The sequence below is a fragment of the Ursus maritimus genome, unplaced genomic scaffold (genome assembly GCF_017311325.1).
Source record: "Ursus maritimus isolate PB19 unplaced genomic scaffold, ASM1731132v1 scaffold_25, whole genome shotgun sequence".
Classification (NCBI taxonomy): domain Eukaryota; kingdom Metazoa; phylum Chordata; class Mammalia; order Carnivora; family Ursidae; genus Ursus; species Ursus maritimus.
In genome coordinates this window covers 38,581,625-38,603,582 of record NW_024425008.1, presented here as the reverse complement: position 1 = coordinate 38,603,582, position 21,958 = coordinate 38,581,625, and the positions used below count along the sequence as shown (strand labels likewise).

Here is a 21,958-nt window from a genome sequence, read left to right as displayed (position 1 = left end):
GAGCGCAGAGCCTGACGCGGGGCCCAGTCTCACGACCCTGAGATCATGACCTGAGCCAAAACCAAGAATCGGCCACTTAACCAACTGAGCCACCCAGGCGCCCTGATCAGATTTTATTTTTAACAGGTTCACAGACAATTAACTAGCAAGAAGTAATAGTTGACATTTCTTTCAGGCTTCAAATCTACCCAGCATGTAGTTGGTCGTGTAGGAGACTCACCCTACTGCAGTAATTCACTGATTTGCACTGTGTTTATAATGCAGTAAACAACCCCTTTTATAAGAGCCTTAAAGATAAAACAAAAGTCTGAATGTTCACTGGTCTTCTCACATCAGCTCAGGGCACTTCAGTACCTTGGAGTACGAGCTGGACTTCGCAGCAGAGAACACCGGCTATAACAACATCTGTCCCAAGAAGTTGACCCACCCCAGTCCTTCCCAGGCCAAGTGTGCTAAGGGTTGAATCCATCTCCCTTACATCCTGCTCAGAGAGAGGACATTATCTTACTCAAAAACTGGAAGACTAAAATAATGAACTTGTAAGAGTCATTGCTGTAAGGGCTACAATTCAAGCTATCATTCAGAGAGCATCTAAAACAAAATACTACAGTAGCTAGCAGTGAGTAACATTTTACAAGTAACAGGACTAAGGTATTAATTTTACCTGATATGGTAATAACTAGAAAAATATTCCGAATTTGCAGCATTTTGTAAGTTAGACATAGGAGACATTGATGCCAATTACATGTGCAAATATGAGGTATAATGATTCTATTTAGTCATAGCATACTATTTTAGAAAGATAGTCGTACAATTTGGATATCATTTTCCACAAAATTCAGAGAAAGCTCTGAAAAGTCCTGAAGTCACTTGAGAAGGAATCCATCCTTCAGTGGGTCGTCATCTTCTACTGTGAAAATCGCTGTGCCTGTGTAATGGGCTTGTCCAGACACTTCCACTATAACAGCTTTAAAATCCCCACATTTTGCTTCCTGAGAAAAGATGAAAGGAATATAATATCAAAATACTGCACTTATATTGTGTCTGGCCTTGAGTCATATTCCTGACTTTTACCATTTTAAAGAAAACCCAAGGGTTAATCTTGTAGGTAATGGAAGATTTTTAAGGAGAGTGACATGATCACATTTGTGTTTTAGATAAGTTTAGCTGTAAAATGAGGACAAATCAGAGAGGAAAGCAACTAGAAACCAGAAAAACTTCTTCAGAGGAAACCTTCATTCACTGATGGACTCTAGAGTCACTCAGGCAGTTTTTAGGGAGGATGGAGAAGAACAAAACAGAGATACTTTGCAGGTAGAATTGGCAGGCCTGGGGACTGATGTACGTGGGGGGTGAGGAGTAGGAATGAGTTCAATGTGAGCGTAGTTCCTAGTTGGGGTGTGAGGCAGGGACTCCCATTAACCAAGATAGGGCATGAGATGGGAGGAGCACATTTAGGAAGAAAGGAAGAGCTTTTTAACAAGATGACATATCTCTGAGACAGTCATCTCGAGATGAGTTTTGTGGACAGCTGGGAATATGAGTGTTAGACTCAGGAGAGAGGCACACAGTCGGCACGGGAGGGATGAAGGTTTGGGAGTCATGATCAGTGCGTGGTTGGGGGTTGAAGTCTCAAAAGTGGGTGAAATTGCCCAGTGGCAGCAGAAGAGATGAGGAGGAAACTAACAATGAAATGCTGGGGACTGTAAGTGGAAGGACAGGGAGGGGAAGCTGGGGCAGGGAAAGAGNNNTGAGACGGTACCATCCGAGAGCTTGGAAAAGTCCGGACGGAGAGGGAAGGTGTGTGGTAAGAGTGAAGATGTCCTGTCAAGTATGATTATTAACTATAAAAGAAATAAGTCCAAATCTTAACTACAGAGTATCCTTTCTATTTCTTAATTTTTTAAAGATGTATTTATTAGTTAGAGAGAGACAGAGTGTGCGCTCGTGCAAGCATGAACAGGGGGAGACGCAGAAGGAGAGGGAGAGATACAGACTCTGCTAAGCATGGAGCCCCTTTTGGGTGGGGCTTGGTCTCGGAACCCCAAGATTCTGACCTGAGCAAAAACCAAGAGTTGGACGCTCAACGAACCAAGCCACCTAACTGCCCCTTATTTCTTAATTTTTAAACACGAGAATAACTAAATCTTATGGTAAGGCATAAATTATTAGATTAGGGTACAGTAATTTCATTATCTTTTTATAAAGCTGCTGTAATAAAAGTCTCATTGAAAATTTGCTTTGTCTAATAACAATACAGTAGTGCTTAACAGTGCAGGGTCTACTCAGAGAGGTCCGCATGCAGAGTCTGGCTCTGATACTCACTATCTCTTCGACCTCTGGCAAATTACCTAAACTCTGTAACTCTCCATTTTATCATCTGTTTAAAAAGGATAATAACAGTACTGACCTGCCAAGATTCTTGTGAGGATTAAATGAGATGGTATGTATATATTTATTTTACTTTATTTATTTATTTATTTATTTATTTATTTATTTATTTGAGAAAGGCACATGCAGAGGGAGAGAGAGAGAGGGAATCTTAAGCAGGCTCCACGCCCAACTCAGAGACCATTGTGGGGCTTGATCTCACAGCCCTGAAATCATGACCTGACCTGAAATTAAGAGTTTCAGTTAATAACACTTAACTGACTGAGCCACCCAGGTGCCCCAAGAAGGTATGCATAAAGTACTTAGCTTGGAACTTTACAGTGAAGCACCCAATAAATGTTATAGATTGTTTTATTTTCAATCTCAGACTTGAAAACAATATGTTCCAAATTTTTGCATATGACAAAAATGGTTTGGTATCTCATAAGACCACTATATTAAATAAGAATCCCTAACTTAAAACAAAATTCAATATTCAGGAAAACCAAACTTCAAAAACAGCTGTATTAGGATATAAAAGTCTATATTAGGATAGATTTTTTTGTTTTGTTAAAGGACTCTATGAATAGATTCATTTACTAAATGTATCTACTAAATTCATTCACTAAATTTAATTAGCGTAGATTTCATTTACTATGATTTGTTAGTAAATAGAGTTTACTATTTCTGTTAACACATTTAAAACTTGATTCTATTACAAAAGTTTTATTTTTCACAACTTTTCAGGACTTTCACATCCTATTATAAAAACTGAAACACTCCTGTAGAATAAAAACAAAAACGACAAAAAAATCCAAACCCTAAGTTAGTGGTTCTCAAACTTTTCGGTTTCAGGACTCCTTTATGCCTTAAGATTTGAGCATCTAGGGGCACCTGGGTGGCTCAGTTGGTTAAGCATCTGCCTTCAGCTCAGGTCATGATCCCAGGGTCCTGGGATAGAGCCCCATATAGTGCTCAGTGGGGAGAGTGCTTCTCCCTCTGCCTGCCGCTCCTCCCTGCTTGTGCCTCTCTCTCTCTCCCTCTGACAAATAGATAAAATAAAATAAAAAGATTTGAGCATCTAAAAGTTTTTGTTTATGCAGGTTATATATATTAATATTTACCATATTGGAAATTAAAGGTATTTGTTCATTAATTCATTAAAAAATAAAAAACCCATTACATGTTAACAAAAACAACATATTTTGGGAAGAGAACTACATTTGCCAAAATAAAAATTTTAATGAGGAAAATGGCATGTCTTTTACAATTTTGCAAACCTCCTTAATGCTTGGTTTTACCGAAGACAGCTAGATTCTCACATCTGCGTCTGCATTCGGTTAGCGGGCTGGTCACCTACCGCGTAGCCTCTGGAGGGTCCACTGTTCACTTGTGAGACAATGAAAGTGAAAAGCAAATAATGTCTTAATGTTACTGCATACTAAGTTTTGACCTTGTGGACCCTTGGAAAGGACCTTGGGGACCCCCAGGAGTTCCAAACCGCACTTTGAGAATCAATATCCTAGTAGAACAGAAGTTTCTACAGGCCTGCTTTAAAATTCTCTTTTGAGAGCTGAATGAAGAAACTTACCTAACACCCAGCTCAGGCCTCTTCCGTTTCCAAAGTAACACACTTCCAAAGAAGCAGCTAAGGATGTCACTCACCCTCACAGCCTTCCCCGTGAATACTGAGCCAGTTGCACTGCTTTTAAAAGCTCTGGTCTGGTTCAGTTCTAGAAGCCCTTTGTGATACTGTAAGGCAATTCGGGCCGTCACGCCCGATCCAGTAGGACTTCTGTCAACCTGTTTCAGAGTAAATGAAGAGGAGAGTGTTCACAGTGTTTCAGTTCATGCCATCGGGCTTTTGTGCCGAATGTTACAGTTTTAATACCTGTTCATCTGCAAACACGCAGATGTTGGTGGTTGGTTCCTCGCTGTAAGGGTCTTTTCCATCTGTTAATATAGTTCCATACAGAAAGGAAAGGTCTTCACTCTCAGGATGATTAATTTTAAACTGCAAATGACAAGGAAAGTTATGTAATATACATTGTCGTGTAAGATTACATGTAAAATAAATATTTTGATTCAAATTTATCTTTATAAATAATATAGATGGGGTACTCTGAGGCATAACTTTTCACTCTGTCATTTTTAAAATACCTTTTGGGTCAAGGCAGTAAATGATGTCTTTGTCTAAATGAATAAACATAGTTTCATTGGAAGTTATGATTCTTATCATAGCGTCCCTCCTAAGGCATCTGTCCTACATATAGCCTCTGCTAAAGGAACAGTCCTATCTCACACACACACACACTCCAAACGCGTGAAGCACTGACGCCAGGATGGTTAATCCCAGACTGGCCACGGCTCAGACGAGGGGCTAAGGCAGTCCTGTGCTCCCTCTCAGGAGCTTGAAGGGGATAAGGTAGAAGAGGCAGACAGTGAACGTCTGGGGCTGGAGTTAATACCATTGGCAGAGACGAGGCCTTGGAAGAGGCTGTGAGGAGGCTGTGAGGGTGAGTGACATCCTCAGCTGCTGCTTTGTAAGTGTGTTACTTTGGAAACTGAAGAGGCCTGAGTTGGGTGTTAAGTAAGTTTCTTCACTCAGCTCTCAAAAGAAAATTTTGAGCAAGCCCAAGTTATAAGAATGCAGAAGCTATTTATTAGGTGGGAGAGCGGTTGGATGAAAAAAAAAAAAAGATCTGTAAAGGATGAAGTCAGCTGGTATTATTATAAAAAGCAGCAGACACACTCAGAAGCGTGCACTGGCACGGTCGCTAAGCGCCATCAGCGGTAAAGCGAGGGAGGCCCAAGTGTGCCGTGCTTCCTGCTCTTCTCGGGAGGTCTAGGTTAACTTTTCCTCAGTTTCTGTGACGTCTGCTAGCTCTCAAACTATGATCTCCCCTCCACGCGCATCCTTACAATCAGACCTTCCTCTCCTACTTACCTGTCATCTGAAGCACGTGGATAGATTGGGGTTCTTAAAATCCAGAGTCCATCTAAAGCCAAGTGTCAGAGGTCTTCCTGCTGGATCTTTGTTGTCCTTCCTCTTAAAGCCCCCGTGCCCCACCCCCACCCGAGCACCATTACCTCACACTCTTCACGGGATGCTTCCCCCCTCTCCCCAGACTGAGCTCCTGGAAGGCGGGTTTGTTCTTTCCTGGGGTCTCTAGCATCTAACATGGCATCATGTGCGACTCAATAAGTTCTAGGTAAATGCTTGTTATAAGAATGAATACGCCTGAAACTAATATTACACCGTAGGTTAACTAACTGGAATTTAAATTAAAACTTAAAAAAATTAATGAATGAAGATGAATGTATTAACTTCCGCCCCCACCAAAATGGCCTTCCCTAAATCTGCATCAGCGGTGTGAACGGTCAGCCATTCACAAAGTAGTTCTGCTGCCTGATCCCGCTCTACTCGATGATGCTGTATATATATGGTCATCTCATAGGTGCTGTTCTCCTATTTTTCTCAGAATCCCTCAAAGTCCACCCCTCCCACCTTGTTAAGAAGTTCAAGCCTTCATGAGAAGTTCAAAATTACTCTTATCAAGAAAACTATGCCTTTTTCTCTTGATCTCATTAAAAATAAAGTGAAGTTATTTCATGCCAAATTTTAGCTCAAACTATTAGCTGTCTGCTTAGTGAATAAAAAATTGATATAAATGCAGAACAATTTGGATCCTATTCAAAAATTGATATAAATGCAGAACCTCATTTGCCTAGAACTTATTGATAAATGCAGAACCTCATTTTCCTAGAACTTATTGGGTCGCACATGATGCTGGGTTATATGCTAGAGGCCCCAGGAAAGAACAAACCCGCCTTCCAGGAGCTCAGTCTGGGGCGGGGGGCGGGGGGGGGGGAGCATACTGTGAAGAGTTGTGAGGCAATGGTGCTGCAGTGGGGGTGGGGCACAGGGGCTTTAAGAGGATAGAGAACAAAGATCCACAGTTGCTATCATAAACTAATTCCAGCTATTGGTATTGACAGTCCTAGATATATGACAATTTAGAACAGGAATACAGTATATATTTTCATCTGGCTTAAGTTACAAATCATGTTAAAGTCTCAGGTATGTTAGGCCCATAGTAATTATTAGTACAAGTCTATTAGACACTATTTTTCACAAGTTATTTTCTACTTAGAATAGTGATTTAAATTCTCATATGCTAAAATATTTAAATACTGTATATGAGTTTTATTTACAGGTCCCAATGTAAAATGGCAGACTTGTGCTAGAAATGAAAGAATATTCTAGACATATTTATTATTCAAAGTGATTTTATCAGAATAGTTTTCCCAAGCCAAAACTAGACTTACTTGAGTAGTTATTTAGGTAACTTCTTAGCAATATAGCAAAATTTTACTAGTTAGGAATTAATGTTCTCTGTGAAATAAGAGAAAGTCTGATCAGATTTAATGAAATCTATTTTGTGAGCTATAGTTGACATTCATTATTTGCAAGTTTTGCAGAATGACCACATATAGCAAAACATATGCATTTCAAATTAGTGAAATACCGTTTGATACATTTTCTATATGTGTAAATAACCACAAATTATACTAGTATGTATAAAATTAAAGTTAATAAGTTACTTATTGAACATTTATGATAGGCACAATTCTAAGTCCTTTGCACGTATTGACTTACTTCATTCTTATAACTCCCTATGAAGCAGGTGTTTTGTAATTTCCGTTTCAGGACGGAAAGGTTATGTAACTCATTCAAGGTTGCAAAACTTAAAAGTAGCAAAACTGGGACTCCTAGATAGTCTTGCTATAGAGCCCTAGATTGTAACCAGTACCTTATCTTTAGTCCTACTAATAATTTAAATATATAGATATTAAACTGTCTGTGTAGATGTGTAATTTATATTCTCCCCATGCCGAAGAGGAGGGCACTTGTGATGAAAGCAGTGTCTGTACTGACCTGAGCTTTGACGGCTTCCGTCACTGCACTTGCTGCATCCACAAGGTCCCTTGTCTTTGCAGAACAAATGTCAAGTCCTAATTTTTCAGCACTAACAAACGCATAAAATGCCCCACCATATGCAATGTCTACCAACATCTTTCCACGATCAGGAACATCCACTAAGAGATCTAAAAAAGATGCATTCGAAAATAAGTTTGTCCAGCGTTTTTAATATGTATATTTTGGTGGAGTGGTATTTTTTCCTATCATAGAAAGGAATGAAGCAAAAAATCATTTTTAAAACGAGTAAGCATCAAATAGTAATAGACCTTTAGTTGAGTGCATCAATTTTTAACTTAATGATACTCACATGAGTTTTAGAACATCTAATGCCATGTTTTTCTTAAATCATGTATACTTATTTTCTTAACTACTTTGAGGATCTTTGCTAGGAAACCTCCTAGAGATGGAGAGAGGAGAAATCCTGGGACATCAACGTGTGAAAAAAATGATGGAAAATGTAAGTTCCCTCTCACACTACTAGGAGTCATTTAAAATAGGATTTGGGATCCTATTCACAAATTGACCTTCTTCAGCTATAATGTCAAAACAAAATGAAAAAACGATTTTTTTAATGTAAGTTATATATGCTAATTCATCTATGAATTTTCATCTCATGAGACCATCCTGCAGGCAAATACTCAGAATAAAGCCATTATAGAATCACTGATGTTTACAGTATCATTTTGTGTCAGGGTTTTTGAGTATTCTAAGTCCCCAGCTCACCCAAAGTTTCACCTGAAGATCAGTTGTTTGAAATCCTAAATTTGTATTTCCAAAGGAATGGGGCTGGATGATATTTTGGGATATTCAAACTGTTGTACCCCTTCTTGCATTTTCTTCCTCCTCCTCCCCAATTCAAGCTGTCTTGGTGATCACTGCCTTTGGGAGAGTGTATGGCAGGGGAGAAAGCAGGTTTTATGGAAACCTAAGATTTGGGGAGAAAGAGGTTTGTTGGCAAAGCAGTGTCCTGAAGGGTCACCATATTTCTCTTGGCCAATAGAGAAATTTCCTCTGGACTGAGAAAAGAGGTGGCAAGTCTGGAGTGCAGAGGACGTGTGTTGACTTCCCCACAGCACTATAGGGAGGCTGCGGGGTGTGACAGAGGTAGCAAAGAGGAGGGGGAAGCAGGGACAGGGGCAGGGGCCACACGGCCAAGGGCAGATGATGCTTCACTCGTTGACCATGTAGGCTGATGACCAAAAGGGCCTCCTCTCCAAGGCCTTGGCTCTTCGAAGAAAGCTTTGCTACACGTGTATCAGGAAAGGGGACAGCATGTAGACAGATGAAGCTAGGCAAATCAACAAGGCAGAATGGGGCACCTGGGTAGCGCAGTCGTTAAGCGTCTGCCTTCGGCTCAGGGCGTGATCCCGGCGTTCCGGGATCGAGTCCCACATTGGGCTCCTCCACTGGGAGCCTGCTTATTCCTCTCCCACTCCCCTGCTGTGTTCCCTCTCTCGCTGGCTGTCTCTCTGTCACATAAATAAATAAAATCTTAAAAAAAAAAAAACAAGGCAGAATGGGGTCTCATATTCAGAAATTCTGAAAAATAAAATATTTCTTGTATTCCTGAGTTTGCACACTGAGTCATACAAAGATATCAGTATGCTCTCAGTTCCAGGCTAGCCCACAGAGCCCTTTGAACACATGATGTGTCAAAGCAGAGCAAGTTTATAATCAAGAGAGTAAAATATGCCTGTGGAACTTAAGAGCAACTATGGATGAAACATGTCTTTATCTTGATGCTGATGCAACAGAAAAATCAGACTTAATGAAAGGAGAATGAGGAAGTAGATGGAAATGAGGGGCTGCTGGAAGCTGGAAAGCTAAGCTAAGTGTGGCTTTGGTGTCCTCATGGGTAACATGGAGCTGCTATCCCCCCTTGAAAGGACTGTTGTGTGAATTCCACGTGATGATGTGTGGGGAGTGCTTGGCACACATCAGGAATACATTAATGTTAATAGTAAGGCCAAAAATTTAATTTCCAAGGGGAATAGGGTTCTTAAGAGAATATTTACATTTGCTAATCGCCATATTCTTCTCCCAATTTCATTTACTTACTCATTCAACAAATGTTGACTACCTACTGTTCGAGCACTTGAATACAGTAACGAAGTAGTTTTCATGTTAGCAGAGTGGAATAGAAATGAACTCAGCAATCCTCTGAGGTGGGTACTATTGTCACCTTCATTTTGCAGGTGATGACCTTGAGGCGTGGATTCCCTTTCGCAAGGTCATCAAAATGCAGAGGGGACAGAGCAGTGGTCTTGAACACTTTGTCAGTCCACCCTTTTAGCATTTTTCAAAGTAGGGAATTTCAGGTCTTTTTTAGTGACTCAAAGTGACCATCACTGCCCACCGATTATTGTGTAGTCACATGGTGATGCTCGGCCCCAGCCAGCCCTGAGCTATGATGTCGTTGGTGATCCTGCTGCCAGCTGTCATTTCGCACAGATCTAGAGTGCTTCCAAACTGCTGCTGGGGCTGCCTAGGGGGAAACTGGATAGCTAAACTATTGAAACTGCTGAGATTTTTGAGATGCAATCCTAAACAAACTCCTGTCTACCTCAAGTGCCCTCCCAATCCGGATGTGACACCGTTCTCTCCTAGAAGGCAAAGTGCCATCAGTTTCCACAGGGGAATTCTTCATCGACCTGTGTGTTTCAGCTGTCTTGAGGTTGCTCTAAGGCTGACAAATGCCTGAGCTATCACTGCCTCATTCATAATTAGGCTAAGCTAGAATACAAATCCTCAAGAAAGATCAAGATCTAAAAGAATGCCCCCAATGTTTATAGGAGCATTACAACAATAGTCAAATTATGGAAAGAACCCAAATATCCATCAACTGATGAATGTATAAAGATGTGGTGTGTATATATATGTACATATATAATGGAATATTAGCCATCAAAACGAATGAGTCTTGCCATTTGCAACAATGTGGATGGAACTAGAGTGTATTATGCTAAGCGAAATCAGAGAAAAACAAATACTGTACGATTTTACTCATATGTGGAATTTAAAAGGCAAAACAGATGAACATGGGGGAAAGGAAAAAAAAAGAGAGGCAAACCATGAGAAATTCGCAATGATAGAGAACAAACAGGGTTGCTGGAGGGGAGGTGCAGGGAATAGACTAAATGGGTGATGGGTATTAAGGAGGCAATTGTGATGAGCACTGGGTATTATACCTGCAGTCTTTTTGTCTCTAGAAATATATTTTAAAAATTTCTAAGTACTTTGCATACTCTCATTTAATCCTCACCAAAAAATGAGATGATAAATGAAAAAATATAGGCACAGAGAGGTTAGTAATTTGATTACGGTTGCATAGCTTTAAAGGGTTGTTAGGATTTGGACTCGAGGTCTGTTCCTGTTCTTAAAGAAAAGGAGTAGCAACATCTTGCTTATAAATTGCTTAGTTCATTCTTATTTAATTATTTCCCAAAGAAGTGGGAAAGGCACTTTTTCTAGGTGAGGAAAACAAGACAGGGTTTAGTAACTTGTCAGGGGGTAATGTCTAGTAAGTGTATTCTGAACCAGCCGATGAACCCTGGTACATTGGCCGTTCTTTGTTCTTTCCTTGACCCTGTCAGACTTACCCAACTGTGAAATCTCTGGGAATGTCTGACAGTGGGGAACGAGGCTCTGAGTAAGGGAGATACGGAATTCAGTACTCCTCAAGGGTCTCTCAAGACCAAGACGAAATAACCTGCGGGATAATTGAATTGCATGCACGGCACAAATCTGCAAGGCTAAGATGCTGACACACATTTGCATTGATTTTGAGTTTTCTTTTTATTAATTACAAAGGCTCATGGGTGGGTTAATTGCACTGTGTGAATTCCAGGCCAGAGAGACAGTTAGTGTAGTTAGTTGTGTCCCGGAGCTGGGAGGGTCTCGCCGTTTACCTGTGGCCAGCGCGAAGGCCGGGACGCTGTGGAAACGCACCGGGCCGCGGCTGCGGCCGCCCTCGCATTCCACGAAAGCGGCCACCAACCCGCATGGGCAGTGGATGTTGACACGGACCTCGCGGGCGCCGGCCGGGGGTGCGGGTACCAGCCCGAAGTCGAGGGCGAAGCGGCCCAGCGCCAGCACTGCGTGGCCGCACATGGAGCTGTAGCCCTCGTTGTGCAGGAACAGGACGCCCAGGTGCGCGTCCGGCAATTCGCTAGGCACCAACACAGCCCCGTACATATCCCGGTGGCCCCGAGGCTCGAAGATGAGCCGTCGTCGCAGGTGGTCAAGGTGCTGGCGCATGTAGCGCCGCTTGGCCAGCAGCGTGGGGCCGACCACTTCCGGACACCCCGCCAGCACGATGCGCAGGGGCTCGCCGCCCGTGTGCATGTCCACCACCGACAGCGCCGGCGTCCCCGGGTCGTGCGGTGGCAGCCCGGGCACAGCCAGCGCCTTCTCCATCGCCTGCATCCGGGAACGCTACTACCAACCTGAGGTGCGTGTTTGGAGCCTCTAAAACACACGCCTACTCCACGGGAAAAGGGCAGGACGTGCGGCCCACCTCCGGGGCGGGGCCTCGGAGTCAAGACCAGGAAGGGCGAGGGGGCGGGGCTTCGGGGTGGTCGCCTGGGTTACCAGGAGGCGGAGCCGCAGAGCCGGCTGTGGCCCGGATGTCCGGGCGCTGCAGCCGGGACGGCTGATGCCGGAGCTTCTTCGGGGAAACCTGCAAGCGGCCAATGGGTGAGTGGTCACCGAGGTCCCGGAAGGCGTTTGTCTAAGTCCCTGCTTCTTCCCCACGGTGGCGGCTTTGGGCTCTGCCCCGGCGGGCGGCCTCCGGATAGCGGCGCGTTCTTCTCCTTGCTCGCACCGTCTCGGGCGGGCCCTGGTCTCCTCCCCGGGTCGGGGTGGTTCGTCCCCTCTCGGGCTGCGGAGAAGACACGCCGTGGAGGGCAGGCGGGCTGTGTGCCAGGGCAAAAGGTCAGGCCTTGGTTGTGTTCGAGAGGTCAGTCGCTTCAGTCCCTTTGTTCTAGTCCCTTTGTTTAGCATTCGTGAGGGTCGACTTCAAAATTTAAAGCGCGGCGTCAGTAAGTGCCAACAAACAGTAAAGGAAGGGGAAGCTCTTTGCTGCCGAAGTCGCCCGCTTCAGCATCAGACGTTAAGTTTGTAGGGCTCTAAAGAGAGGGAGAAGACCGTTGCCCCCCCCCCCAGTCTTAAAATTTTAGCCACTCTCCAGTAAAGGGAGGGGAAATTGAACGGACACTGGGAGCCGTGGTTTTGTTTGGTCGGTGACGAGCTGTTTTCAGTTTATCGTGGTAGTTTTCAGGCCTTGGGTTTTGAGAACTTTAGATTATTCACGTTCAGATGTATTTAATTAACACCTCGATGCAAAATCCATGTGGAAGAAGCCTCTGAATCTTAAACTTCGTCTTCTCAAAAACTGAAACAGTTCATATTTGTTAGTAGTTTAGGACATAGTGCTTACAAGTGATTAAAAATTAAATGCCAAATAGGGTAAAGAAGCCGATGGATTAAAAAAGTCAGAAATTTGATAAAAGTGAAAATATTAAACTTGAAACATTTTAGTCAGTGCTATTTCGATTGTTTCTCAGCAGCACAAGGAGAAAGAAATCAAAAGTCTACTTGAATTTGAAAAGAGAAAGGGCATTGTGGACCACGCAGTCTCTGTTGTGAATTCATGAAGAATTTGGGAAATTATTCAGGAATAGTGAAAGGAGGAAAAATTCTCTACGCTCAGGGTCTTCCAGGTGGACTAAAAATTAAGTTTACATGAGACAGATTAACAAAAAAACAACAACAATCAAGTTTTATTACGTGTGCATGGAGGCCCAATTATGAAAGTGAGACCTAAGAAATGACCAAGTCAGGCAGTTCTTTATACATTATCGACAGAGGCAATAAATTTGTGAGGAATTTACAGGAAAAGGAAAACAGGTGTTTGGGCTAAGGTAGTAGTTGAGCAAAAAAGTAACAAGGTGTATTTCTGCAGCTTTTTTTACTTTAAAATCATTATCACTGATAATGAGGGTATCTTTCAGGGGGATGGAGGAGGTCTGAGTGTCCTTGCTCCTGTTGTTTCTTAAGTAACTTTTATTTAAAATAATCAGTATTCCAAAATGGCACATTTTGGGAGCCTGCCCTTGGCCCCTACAGTAGTCATAAAATGCATAATTTTCCAAATGAATTCACATTTGACCACAGTTGTTTTGGATTTATTCTCTAGGCTGTAGGTTCTTTGAGGGCAGGGACTCTTGTTACGTTGCTCTATGGATCTTTAGAAGTTCCTAGTCAGGGAATCTGATACTTAATGCACATTTATTGAATAAATGAATCAATGAACGAAGGAGATCAGATGTCTCTGATGAAAAGAACACTCCTTTAATAACTTCTTGTTGATGAGGTCAAAGACAATCTGTAGGCCCTGAGGTTTTGTTGTGAAGAAAAGCTGCTTTTTTATTTTGCCCATGCCTTGAGAGAAGGGGGTTGATTCTAAGGTGATTGTTCCCAAATATTGGTCAGAGACCCAGTGACAGCCTTCATGAAATTTTCACCTGTCCTCAACAAGAATGATAAAAGGTAGGACAATGTTGTAGTCTTTTTCTAAAGGTGAATTTATTTACTTTAAAGGCCGCCCTGTATTTTGAAGTTGTCTTTTTTGCTTTTCTGGTATTAAAATGTGTTCTGTGAACGAAGGTGATATTTTGTGTGTGTGTCTCTGTGTGTATGTGTACACACTTAAGGTTCTGACTCGGCAAAATAAGGGGTGGTGATCCTCTGTTAGCTTTCTAATTAAAAAATGGAAAACCAAAACTCTAGACCATCTAATCAAGGGGGACTAGTTGCTGGAGCCATTGGAGACATCAGGTTGAGCTTTGAATTCTAGGGATAGAGCCCACTCTGCTGGTTGATGGGTCTTAACCATAAGGAGTAGCACTAACAACAAGGTTTTGGTACAGCTTTCTGCAGTTTCACAGTGTAAAAGGGGAAATTTAAGTTTAAAAATAAGTGCATCAAGACTTTTGTTAATACCTATCATTTTTAAGAACTGTGTTGAGGTATTTCAGCCAAGTGCTTCAACTGTTATTATTTTATTTTTTATAATCACAAAAGATGTTACTTTACTGGCATTTGTTTTTAAAAAGCTGTCGATATTCAACCAGCATGCCTTGGACTTTACTGTGGGAAGACCCTATTATTTAAAAATGGCTCAACTGAAATATATGGAGAATGTGGGGTAAGTCTTTATTAACATTTGTATGTTATTTCATTGCTCAAATATTTTTGCTTTTGAAATATTTTCAAATGTAGAATATCTTTTTTCTTCAATATACTCATTAGTTTATAAAAATATGAGGCCTTAATAAAATTCTTATTTGTGTTATATTGATTGTCAATAATATATCTTTCTTGACATGTCACAGTTAAGTATTTCTTAAAACATTTTATAATTTTATAGTAATTTCTAATTAGTAATGCTATATTGCAGTGACTTGGGCATAAGTTAACATTAAAAATCCAGAACTTTTCTCCGTAATTATTTTTATATAGCGTTATTAACTAAGTTTATCATTTAATGTTAGTCAACTATTTTAGTAACTTAGTAAAAGGAATCTTTAAAGAGTGTTGTACAGATACATCAAATACAATGTAGATTTATTTTACATATGCACTTTTTTATTTCTAAAAGATGCATATGTACACATGTTTAGACTGAAATGGGATGTCACATAGGATGACTTTGGGATATTAATGTTCTAAAGTAATATCTGTACATAAAATGCTGTTCTTATATTGTAGGTGTGTCCAAGAGGTCAGAGAACAAATGCGCAGAAATATTGTCAGCCGTGCACAGAATCTCCAGAACTTTATGACTGGCTGTATCTTGGATTTATGGCTATGCTTCCCCTTGTTTTACATTGGTTCTTCATTGAATGGTACTCGGGGAAAAAGAGGTTAGCACTTTCTATGAACGTATCTGGATGGACTGGTGTTGGAATAATGATCATTTAGAAGACCTTATTAAATAATTATACTTGTGGTGAACCTGTTTTTGCTTTATATTCTGATGACTTTTGACTATGGCAAGAAAACTTAAGGATAGGGCATGTCTCAGTAATTACGAAAGGAACTATCCTTTGTTTTACTCTAAATGAACTTGAAGGAATTTTTTTTCATTTCTCAATTACAATCTCTATGGGTTTCCTACAAAGAATTGCTTATGATTACAAACTGTATTGTTGGAGAACAAATACTTTGTGATTTGATTTAATACTAGTAACCTAGTATAATGTAGTTACAATGATATAGCTACAACCTAATTATGAAAACTGATAGTAAAACATTAAATCAGCAAGCATTTATTGAGCCCTGTGTTTTATGTTAAGATCAAGGGTGGAGATACAGAAAAAAACTGATGTGGTTTATAGTTGTAATCTTGTAGAGAAAACAAATGTGTATACAACTAATTATAAATCAGTCTTAAAACTGTATAAACAAAAAGTATATAAAAGCATTATGAGGGGTGCCTGGGTGGCTCAGTGAGTTAGGCGTCCAACTCTTGGTTTTGGCTCAGGTCATGATCTCAGGGTCATGGGATCCAGCCCTGTGTAAGTTCTGTGCTCAGTGGGGAGTCTGCTTGAGATTCTCTCTTTCCCTCTGCCCCTCTCCCAGCTTGCATGTGCTCAGGCTCCCCCCCGCCCCCGCATCTCTCTCTCTAAAATAAATATTCTCTCTCTCTAAAATAAATAAATCTTTAAAAAAAAAATAACAAAAAGCATTATGAACAAAATGCTCTGAAATCACAAAGAATGGAAGAGATAAATTGTGCCTGATGTGATCTGAAAGACATCAAAAAAACATTTCAGGCAGAGGAAACAGCATGAACAGTGGCATGGAGGTATGCGATGTGTGCGGTGTCGTAGGTGGGACTGGAAGTAGTCTGGGGTGGTCAGAGTGTGGATTGCAATCAAAGAAAGGTATGAATAGGAGAGTGGGAAAAGTAGGTTGAGGCCAGAATGTGAAGGTATGTTTGTGAGAAAGAGAGCACACTTGTGCAAGCAGGGGGAGGAGCAGAGGGAGAGGGACAAGCAGACTCTGCACTGAGCATGGAGCTTGATGTGGGGCTCCATGCCAGGACCCTGAGATCATGGCCTAAGCTGAAACCAAGTCAGTCACCTAACCAACTGAGCCACCCGGCGCCCTCAGAACGTGAAGGTTCTTGATGAGGATGTGAAGTTTATATGGGGAATGAGGAGCCAAATTAGTGCATCTCAGCCCTACTGGCTTTTAGTTCCTCTAACTTCTCAGCATCTTGCCTGCTTTATGTCCTTTCCCTTTCGCCAGCTCTTCTCTGCCTCAGATGCTCTCTTGTCCTTCTGACTGTAGCTTTTTACTTAGCTGCCTTTTCCCTTTAGATTTCAGCTTAAATTACGCCCAGCTGCAGAGACCTTCCCTGACCCAATTTAAAGTAGGTCTGCCCCCTTTTTCTTTTTTAATAGCATTCTTCAATTTATTGTTTTTGTTTTGTATTTAGCACTCAACACAATTTATAGTTACGTTTGTTTCCTCCCATTTCCTGACTGGAAGTCCGTGAGGGCAATGGCCATCTCTGTTCTCCATGGAATCTCCAGAGACCAGCACAGCAGCTGGCACGTAACAGACGCTCACTTAGTATTTGCTGAGTGGGTGATTTATTGTGAAGCTTTTGGTTTAGACACGTAGCATCACTGGCTGTATATTTAGGAAGGTAACTTCTGTAGAGGGTAGATGAGAGGTGAGGCATATTAGAAGGCTGTTTCCAAGAAGTGGGGATAGCTGGACTCCAGTAGTGGGAATGGGAATGGGAAGGATGGGCTGATGGAAATAGAATTAGTAGTTTTCTGCATCCCACCTTATAATTCCAGGCTGATTATTTATATTGGAAAAGCATTTGTTCTTTTTTAGGTGGATCCATAAAAAGGATTTTTAAAAAGTAGCTCTCGTCTTTTAATTTCTGTTATAGAATGATGAGAGATGAGGGCAAGAAAGGAGACGTGATAAACTGAGAGCTAAAGTGGAATAATTGCTCAGCTAGTTGGTTGGAACTTCTCAGCCATAAGCAGGGAAGGATGGGAGTGTGGAGAGGTACCTCACCAAATGCATTTGAAGTAAAACATCAGATATATTTCGAGGGAGAGTTTTGGAGCAGGGGGTGGGGTTTGATTTGAGGGTAGAGCAGAGGAATGATTAGTTCTCAGGGAGGAAAGCAGGTGGGTTTAAAAAGAAGGAGTTTGCATCATTTAGGTATGCTTTGCCTAGGAAATTGGCAGCAAAGAACTCAAGAGCCATCTCTTAACATTTTCCTGAGATGTTGCCCTTATAATCAAGGAAGTAGAGGCCTAGCTGTCTGAGGCTAGACCAGTGTTTCTCAACCTTTTATTCATTGTCACTTCCTTAAATAAGGAGCCTTTTTAGATACTCTTTTCCTAATTTCACTTACCCCCGTGAAATATTAATATCATAGATATACTGGTTATTTGTTTGTGTTGTGTATGCATCTGTGAGCTATATATAACAAATGTCAGATTATTTTATCCCCAAGAACCAATTCTTGCCCTCTTAGAAGGAAAGTTACTCAGTAAGAATGCAAGGGCCAGACTCTCATCAAAACTTTCCTTTCTGGTACTCTTGCTTTCCCCAGAGTGTAGTATTAAATTTGTTCTTCTTTAAGGGCAGGGTAAAGATAAGCAGAATTACTCATTTTTATGCAGTATGGTCAGAAGCTGTGCTTATGTGATTTGTTTTTATATAATCTATAACCTTCAGAGCGTATTCAGCGATCACTGGGGATGTTTGCAGTGTGCCCAATGCTGTACTGGGTTGCAGGATTCAGAGATGACTGAACTGTGCATGCGCGCAGGCCAGTGGATGAGATAGACAAGCCGTCACAGTATTTGCGAGGTTCCCTAATGGAAGTGTGTGCAGAGTTTTAAGGCTGGCATGAAGAAGAAAGAAGTTAATTTTGTCTTCTCAGAATAGGGTGCTGTCATGGAAGAAAAAACTGACTTTAAGTGGGACTTTGAAAAGTGAGTAGATTTTGATAGGAATTGAAGAAAAAGTCTATCAGCAGGAAAAAGATGTACAAAAGTAGAGACAAAAAAGCACACAGTATAATCAAGAAATGAGAGCTGAGGGTCCTGTGAGAAATAGGGACTACGTGAGACCGGGATATGAAGAGATTTGAGCTACAGGAGTCTTAGGAAATATTCCGAAAACCTGGGGTTAACTCCAGAGCCGCTCTTGAAGGACGCACAGCTTGCCAGCTAGGTGAGTGAAAAGGAAGGTAGCATGGCCGGGAGGTGTGGAAAATAATGCTGGTGAGGAGTGTTTTTTCTGGAAGACAGATGGGACTCATTGAGTAGTCTAAGGGGAGTTGTGGGATCCGATTTTGTTTTGTAAAGATCGTGTGGTTGGCTGCAAACAGATTGAAAAGGGGCATGATGAGAAGAGACGAGTAAGGTTCCTAAAGTAATAGCAAGAAATGATGAGGGTTGGGATGTTCTTCTAAAAATATGAATTCTATAAGGAAGCAAAATATTAGATTATGTTATATGAAGTTGTAAATGTTTACGTATTCACCATTTCCATCTGTGTAAAATCATGCAGGAGTTCTTCCAACAATGTGGGCTACTTAGGAGCTCCAGAGGACCCTCCTGCGGGAAATAACTGAAGTTTGGAAAAGACATACCGTTTAAAACATTGCTGGTCTCAGTGGAGGCAGGGAGAAGTCCAAGAATTCATTTTTAGAAAACAAACAAGCCCAGCCCCCCCCCCCCCCCCCAGAGTGACAGTTGCCTGCGGTTAATTACTGACAGCAGCAGGTACTGAACCTGAGACAGCCGGTGCGAAGCCTAGACACTCAAGAGGCTGAAGCCCAAGGTAGTGGTGGGCATGGCTGCCGGCAAAAACAGCGGATCCTCTTTGCTGGAAAGCTTCCCCCATTCTCAGTTTAGGCCCATAAGACTCTTATTAACATCTATTAATGACCTCATACTCCATGATCATCAGATAAAATCAGCACCATGACTGAAAGTGGGTAGGCATAACAAACAGTGTAGTTATGCTTCCAAAGAACTGTAGATAATGGACTTTCGGCTACACAGTATAAAACTGCTACCTTTGTAGTGCTTAAAGAAATAAAGGATGCAGTCCCAGAGATCTCCAAGAGTCAACAAGAGAATATTGGGAATGAACAAACAGATTGATTTTAAAAAAACAAAATGAACTTCTAGAAGTGAAATTTTAAAAAATGGTAGGTCAATCAGCAGATTAAACAGTTGAAGATAGAATTAGTGAATTAGGAAGTACATGTATCTGAAGAAATAATGCAATGCTGAGAGAAAAGGAGATAGAAAATATGAAATATATTAAGAGAAATGGAGCATAGAATGAGAAGCTGTCATGTGTGTCTATAAGACCTGTTGGGAACCCAGCTAGGTTCAATTAAACATTCGGACTTCCGAGACCACCATAGGTCATACCAAGCATCAGTCTGCCCAGAAGGAACACAGCTTGCCTTCAGGGCAGCATCAGCTTTCAAGAAGATAAAATCCACACTGAGTGGGTGTGGGAGTCCAGGCTTAAGGTCTTACGCCCTAAAGGAGCCATCCTTTCTGTAACCTCTCCATAAGTAGAGCTTCCAGAGTCCTGCAAGGGACATTCCAATTACAAGAATCGCTGAACTCGAGAAAGCCAGACCATGGTGTCCCCATCAGGTATTTATTGCTTATTTATAGTTCTCCCCAGTCCAGATACAGTTTGCCAATCAAGGGATTGTTCGTATCCTAAGCAATGTTACCTGGCAATAAAGTTGACATTTTACGCTTATCAGGCTTCCAGAGGAACTGAGCTAGAGTTAACTGAAAGTCAGAGTCTCATGTGTGGAGGAAAAGTTTTATTAACTCTTTGTGCATAGTTTCCAATCAGAGTCTTCAGAAAAAATAGAGAAAATGAAGAAGAGCCAATATTTAAAGATTTATTAGCTTCGGGTTTTACAGACATAGTGAAAAACAGATTCGCAGACTTGTTCCTGGGGAAGCAAAACACATTCCAAGCAGAATAAATAAGAAATTCATTACTATTCACATTATAATTAAACTGCAGAACACAAAAAATAAGAGACCACATGGTGCTCTGGTCAGCAGCCCCATGTGTGCTCACAGCTGGCACCTGCTCCAGCCGTACGGGTTCCTCATTTTGAACACTGCAGCCTAGTCAAGTGTCTAGACAAGTGCATCCCGGATTGGTATCACGTGGAACAGATAGGACTGCTCGGGGGAGCCCAGTCAAACCACAGGCTAGTCAGAAATAATCAGTGGTAGTGGTTTCAAGCCAATCAGTTTTGGGGTGGTTTGCTATGAGTGATAGATAACTGAAACATTGTTCAGATAGAGAGCTCAAAAGCGTCTGTAGACTAGGTAACAGAAATAATAAGAGAGTTTACTAAAGAGGCTGGCTGTAAGGTAAATATACAGGATCAGTTATTTCCCTGTATTTCATTTATAGCACCATGGTACGGTGAGATGGACTTAGGTAGCTAAGCTACATTGGATTCATATTGTGGCACATGACAAGCTAATTCTACAATCTATATGGAAGTGCAAAGCCTAAGAATGGCCAAGACCACTGAAGAAGTAGAAGAATGTATGTAATTATCAAGAATTATTGTCATATTCTTTTGTTTCAGGGATAAAAATGAACCCCAGGAACAAAATACAGAACATAACAACAGACCAGTTATTTATGAAACTCGTATGGCAAAAGCGGCATGGCAGTTTGGGTGGGGTGAGGGGTAGGAGGGAGAGTAAACTGCGCAGGAATGTGCTGCTGCTGGGACAGTTGGGGTACCCAAGTGGGAAAATCTAGTCACACTCTACTTAGATTATACACAGAAATCTATTCTAGGTGGGTCAAAGATTTAAGTGTGTAAAGCAAAACCTTAAAACTTTTAGAAGAAAACTGTAGGTTAATCTTTTTCTCAGAATAAGGATTTCTCAGAACATTAAAATGCTAACCAGAAATTTAAAAATTGATAAAGTAAATTACATTAAATTAAAAGTAAATTACATTAAAATTTAGAACATCTGTTCATAGATATCACAAGAAAGTGAAAATTTAACCTATAAACTGAGAGGAAGACATTGGCAGCATACTTAACTAAAACAGCAAATGGATAAACGATGGAATGGGCACACAGTAGAATATTATACAGCAGTGATAATGACTGACGTTTAGCATCCAATCAGTGCCATGGATGAATCTTGGAAATGTAATTTTGAACGGAAAAAAAAAAAAGACGAATATCACTTTATAGTGCTTAAAAATAACCAAAACTTGGGGCGCCTGGGTGGCTTAGTTGGTTAAGCATCCAACTCTTGATTTCAGCTCAGGTGGTGATCTCAGGGTCATGAGATTGAGCCCTGCCTCAGGCTCTGTGCTCAGCAGGGAGTCTGCTTGAGATTCTCACATGTGCACATGTGCTCTCCCTCTCTTTCTCTTTCAAATAAATAACTCTTTAAAAAAAAAATAAGTAAAACTAGACAGAGTGGTTTTGAAACATAATCTAATTGGAATAAAAACTTCAGAAAAAGTGAT

The 21,958-nt window shown here is 41.2% G+C and overlaps 2 protein-coding genes across 6 annotated transcripts in view; one reads left to right on the top strand and one right to left on the bottom strand.

The window, feature by feature from the left end:
- Window positions 1-100: 100 nt before the first annotated feature.
- On the bottom strand, window positions 101-11,898 carry L3HYPDH (trans-L-3-hydroxyproline dehydratase). 2 transcript variants are annotated; one of them, XM_008701456.2, is made up of 5 exons: window positions 11,263-11,898; window positions 7,310-7,479; window positions 4,262-4,384; window positions 3,962-4,173; window positions 101-992 (listed from the first exon to the last, which is right to left on the bottom strand). In XM_008701456.2, exons 1-5 carry the CDS (start codon window positions 11,777-11,779, stop codon window positions 959-961), a joined length of 1,056 nt encoding a protein of 351 aa, XP_008699678.2. In that variant the 5' UTR covers window positions 11,780-11,898; the 3' UTR covers window positions 101-958. The 2 variants fall into 2 exon arrangements, with proteins under 2 accessions (XP_008699678.2, XP_008699671.1); XM_008701449.2 differs by having other exon boundaries at window positions 4,036-4,173; window positions 11,263-11,889.
- Window positions 11,899-11,937: 39 nt separating this feature from the next.
- Window positions 11,938-21,958, top strand: part of LOC103672679 (JNK1/MAPK8 associated membrane protein) — a 34,775-nt gene continuing 24,754 nt past the window's right edge. Inside the window, exons 1-3 of one of the 4 annotated variants that reach the window (XM_008701415.2) lie at window positions 11,938-12,049; window positions 14,470-14,561; window positions 15,125-15,279. In XM_008701415.2, coding sequence (XP_008699637.1) covers window positions 12,046-12,049; window positions 14,470-14,561; window positions 15,125-15,279 — 251 coding nt within the window. In that variant the 5' untranslated portion in view covers window positions 11,938-12,045. Of the gene's footprint in view, window positions 12,050-12,104; window positions 12,312-14,469; window positions 14,562-15,124; window positions 15,280-21,958 lie in introns of those variants that run through there. The other 3 variants (XM_008701431.2, XM_008701437.2, XM_040641824.1) reach the window with 3 other exon arrangements.